This window comes from Octopus sinensis, unplaced genomic scaffold (assembly GCF_006345805.1).
Source record: "Octopus sinensis unplaced genomic scaffold, ASM634580v1 Contig16700, whole genome shotgun sequence".
NCBI classification, from domain to species: Eukaryota; Metazoa; Mollusca; class Cephalopoda; order Octopoda; family Octopodidae; genus Octopus; species Octopus sinensis.
In genome coordinates this window covers 42,501-47,940 of record NW_021834515.1, presented here as the reverse complement: position 1 = coordinate 47,940, position 5,440 = coordinate 42,501, and the positions used below count along the sequence as shown (strand labels likewise).

Below are 5,440 nucleotides of genomic sequence, written 5' to 3'. Positions count from 1 at the left end.
ATTGTCCCTGTGACTTGTTGATTGTCATCGCGAAGCATAGTTTTATTGGAAATTGAAAGCGTTTTAAACTGAATGGGAACATCAGAGGGTGAAATACTCATTTTATGTATCATTTTGATTGTTCCTACAATGGTCCACTCAAAATTTCAGCAGTTATAACATGGCTTTGAATCCTCCTAATAACCATTCGGGTTCCATTGCATATCTTAGGCGTTTCCATATTTCTGAGCACCATGATTGGAGCACCAACTTTCAAACACAAATGATGAGTGGAAGTCCCGGAGGTGTTAGCTTGTTGAGTAGCTCGGGTGATATTTGACTGCATCATTCTCATCTTTATTTGTATCGATGGACATGAAGAAACTATCTCACCAGGATTCATATCAAGTACTTGTTTATTTGTAGCATGAGCTGTTGTATTATGAGGCGATAGAATAGCTCTTGCTCTTAGCCAATCGAGATCCTGGAAGTTGGTTTCGATGTCAGGTAAAACGGCTCTTATAAGTTCTTCTACATTTGGAACGAAATTCCCCAAAGGCAACCGAATATGCTCATCATCAACGAAAGGCAAACTCCATCACCAAGATCTAATAGGTGTTTTGCGAAAGCCTCAGACTCCACATCACCATGTAGGTGGACTCTCATGTTTGTTTGAAGATGGCGACTGATAACACTGTGCCACACAAAAGAATGCTTTATACATGCATTAACCTCATCAGCTCTAGTGCCTGCTCGGACAACAGGAATAGTTTGTCGAAAATCTCCTGCCATGAGAAACGTAGCTCCACCCATTATTTGTTATTGTGATGCAAATCTTGGAGAGTTCTGTCAAGAGCCTCAAACATGGCCTTATTACTCATTGTAGCCTCATCCCAAATAAAAAGACTGCATTCACGAAGAAGACTTGCTCTTGAGGAACTACGATCTATATTACATATAGGATTATCTTTCTTTCTAATGTCCATGGGCAATTTGAATGCACTATGTACCGTACGGCCGCCTTGAAGCAGTGTCGCTGCAATACGACTTGAGGCACATGCAATGGCAATTCGACGTTCAGCGCGCAGCTTTGCGAGAATCAAATTGATAACGAAAGTTTTACCAGTACCACCAGGAGCATTAAAAAAGAAAAGCTTTCCTTGGTTCAATCTAACGCTGTCAATAATTTCATTATAATCTCTCTTTGTTCAGGCAAAAGTCTTGGTCATTCATCTCGCGTAATTGTTTCCGTCAATCGGCAATGTTGTAGTTTTTTTCTGACATGTATTCAACATCCCAGGCGCTTCATGATGGACAGGTGTTGGCAGATGAATTCACTTAAACCGCGTATAACATAGCGTCTGATGTGTCTGTCCATGACGATTAATGCCTCATTATAAACATCGTCGTTGCCATCACGTAGCGCTAAATTAGCCTGTATGTCCTTTGATAGGCTCTGTCTGAACGATTCCCAAAGGTTAAGAGGGTTGGTGGGATTACAGTGGATTAATATGCTACAAAACAATCGACGCATTTGCCATAGCAGTTTACAATTTGAGGCCTCTGCTAATGTCCTGTGTAAGTGGTCGTCATTGAGAAGAAGTCTGCGCCTCAAACATGCTTTCCTGTAAGTGGCGCAGATGATACCATCAACCGTGCGAAGATCAGCAAAAGACTTCGGTCCAGTAACTACATGAAGTAGCATTCTCAAAAAGATTTCCTGTTTGGTAGGATGAATATTATACACACGCCCAATGACGTTCTTCCTAGAAACACCGGGCCAATTGGCAAGTTCTGTTCCATGTGACCTGCGCTTCCAATTATTGTTTTGTTGTATGTGTATATTCCGGTACTTCAGGTAAATGAGAGTAGCAGCAAACTCATCAACTGAACACAATTTAAAAAATGCTGTAAGCGTAGTCCCTTTTGGATTTTCAATGACTTGACGTGCATTTTTCTCTGTGAAGTAAACCAGCTGTCTCTTCTGTAAATGAACATTCAGGTGGAAAACTGATGGTGAGCTTAGATGAATCTCGTATCCAAAAATGCGCCACGCTGCTTAATTGCAGGATACATACCTACCCAAAACGAATTGTTTAGTTTCGTCATGTCTAAGGTCTTCATCACTGAACACAAACACGGCCATATCATCGCCCTTATTAATTTACTTGCAGAGGTATTGTATGCATCTCACCGAACTGCAGTACTCAACATTAATGTGTGCATTAAATGTTTTGGAAAGCAAAGGGTTGAATGGAACGATCCAGGCATCATCAACATCGAATGTTTTAGCCGTTGTTTAATTGTAGCTGTGCGGCCACCCAAACCTGGGTCACATATCAGAAAGAGAGGACGGTAAAATGAAATATTTTGCAATGTAAACATGATTTGTTTTAAGAGAAAGGTTGTCATGATTGTGTGTTGGTGGTGGCGATGATAATTCTAGATCCCTTTTCACATTTTGATGAAGAGAACCCGATTTCATTCGGGGTCTACTGGAGCCACATATAGGGGTGTGTGTGTGTGTGTGTGTGTGTGTGTATGTGTGTGTGTGTGTGCACACTGTAGAAATTAAATTAGAGATCAAACCACTAATAGGGAAATGAAACAATAAAAGAACCAAAACATAAAAATATAATATTAGATATATGTGTGTGTGTTGACAGGTAGACAATAGAATGCGATGGCGATGGGGATGGCGATGTAATATTTGTTACTGTCTATGACGCTGATAGATACATGAGTAAAATGTATAGGAAGGTAAGAGATAGAGTGAGTGAAAATGTTCTTGGAAGAGAGTAAATAGCGAGTGATTTGAGGAAGACTTTACATTAAATAACGGTAGTTGCATTGTCTCTTGAAGAGGAGTGAGAGAGTACTGTAGGAAATAGGGTGAGTGAGGGAGATGGCCCCTAGCAACCACACCTTTTAAGATAGGGATTTCTAAGGTAGCCCACGCGCATCGTCACCTCATTCTACTTGTCCCTGTAAATTTTGGAGCGAATCGGACGGGATGTAGTGGCATTGAAAGCGAACCAAGCGGTAAAAACGCATTTCAGTTTTATATATAGAGATATGTATATATAAGTATATAGATATATACGTATATATACATATATATATATGGATGTATACATATATATTTATGTATATATATATAAGTATATATACGTATATATATATACGTATATATGTATATATACGTATATATATATATGTATATATATATGTATATATACGTATATATGTATATGTATATATACATATATATATATATGTGTATATACATATATATATATGTATATATACGTATATATATGTATATATACGTATATATATATGTATATATACATATATAGGCGCAGGAGTGGCTCTGTGGTAAGTAGCTTGCTAACCAACCGCATGGTTCCGGGTTCAGTCCCACTGCGTGGCATCTTGGACAAGTGTCTTCTGCTATAGCCCCGGGCCGACCAATGCCTTGTGAGTGGATTTGGTAGACGGCAACTGAAAGAAGCCTGTCGTATATATGTGTATATATATATATATATGTATATATATATATATATATATGTATGTGTGTGTGTGTGTTTGTGTGTCTGTGTTTGTCCCCCTAGCATTGCTTCACAACCGATGCTGGTGTGTTTACGTCCCCGTCACTTAGCGGTTCGGCAATAGAGACCGAAAGAATAAGTACTGGGCTTACAAAGAATAAGTTCTGGAGTCAATTTGCTCGACTAAAGGCGGTGCCCCAGCATGGCCGCAGTCAAATGACTGAAACAAGTAAAAGAGAAAGAGAAAGAGAGAAAGATATATATATATGTATATATACATATATATACATGTATATATACATATATCTTTATGTATATATATATATATATATAAGTATATATACGTATATATGTATATTACGTATATATATATATGTATATATACGTATATATGTATATATACGTATATATATATATATGTATATATACATATATATATATATGTATTATACATATATATATGTATATATCATATATATATGTATATATACATATATATTTATGTATATATATATTTATGTATGTATATATATATATTTATGTATATATATATTTATGTATGTATATATATATTTATGTATGTATATATATATTTATGTATATATATATATTGATTGATTGATTGATTCTAGTTTCAGCTTATGAGCTGTGGCCATGCTGGGGCACCGCCATTTGGTGTTGCTACTTGGTTTCACTTCATGGAGGCTTTCTAGCAACTGCTATTTGGTGCATGAGAGAGTTCGATGCAGCTGCCCTCATCTGCCCTTCCTGCCGTGAAGTTGGTTCATCTGGGACACCTGACAGGAAGAGATCCAGCTTCATTTTAAAGACATCTGTATCCACCCCATGCAGGTCTCTCAGGTTCTTCGGGAGGATATTGAAGAGCTGTGGGCCTCGGAAGCCCAGGCTATCACAGAATCTTGTCCTACATCTTGATGGCAGGTTTGGCGTCCTAGGCACCACGCAGTGGCGCCCAGTTCTGGCATTTGCGTAACTCTCGATGCCAAAGTTCAGGACACTTCCCTCCAGGATCTTCCAGATGTATATTATGGCATATCTTTCCCGCCTACGCTCCAGGGAATATAATTTTAATCTCTTGAGTCTTTCCCAGTAGCTTACATTCTGCATAGAGGCTATCTTCTTTGTGTAGCTTCGTTGGATCGCCTCAAGTTCTGTGATCAACTTGACACTGGATGGTGACCATAGCTGAGAGCAATAGTCAAAGTGGCTTAGGAAAGTGTCTTCCAGAGGACCATCATGGTTTTTTGTTCTCTTGTTCTAAAGGTTCTAAGAATCCAGCCAGCCAGCCGTCTACATTTCATTGTCAGTTTAGCAACATGTACATGAAAGGTCGCGTCATCACTCATGTGAATACCCAGGTCACGCACTGATTGTGCCTCTGGGATTGCAATCCCTCCGGGTCCAGTGTATTCATTGGGTATTGCATTTAGTTTTGCATGCTGATAGTATAAAGCTTGAAACTTTCCAGCATTGAACTGCATGCTATTCTTTTCAGCCCACTTGTATATTTCGTCCAGCTCACATTGCAGGTTTTAGTGTCCTCAGGTTCTGTATTGCCTGTGAACTTTTGTATCATCTGCATAACTTGTGATCGTGGCTCTCTGCGTGGCTGAGGGCATGTCTGAGAGGGCCATTATGAACAGTAGTGGTCCCAGAACAGTGCCCTGCGGAACACCGCTCACTATTTGTGTGTTAATGGAGGTGGCCCCTTTGGCTACTACCACCTGACTTCTATCCTTCAGAAAGTCATGAAGCCATTCTCCCAGTTTTCCAACTATGTTGAGATCACGCAGTTTGTGACATATCATTCCATGATCGACTTTATCAAAGGCCTTTGCAAAGTCGAGATATATCACTTCCACATTTGAGTGGTTGAGCAGCCGTTTCAG

At 39.1% G+C, this 5,440-nt stretch overlaps 1 protein-coding gene across 1 annotated transcript in view; it reads left to right on the top strand.

Moving 5' to 3' along the window:
- Positions 1–1,490: 1,490 nt before the first annotated feature.
- Positions 1,491–5,440, top strand: part of LOC115230887 (dihydroxyacetone phosphate acyltransferase-like) — a gene marked incomplete at its 3' end in the record, with an annotated part of 41,600 nt that continues 37,650 nt past the window's right edge. The window contains exon 1 of the mRNA XM_036499852.1: positions 1,491–1,557. Coding sequence (XP_036355745.1) covers positions 1,491–1,557 — 67 coding nt within the window. The remainder of the gene's footprint in view (positions 1,558–5,440) is intronic.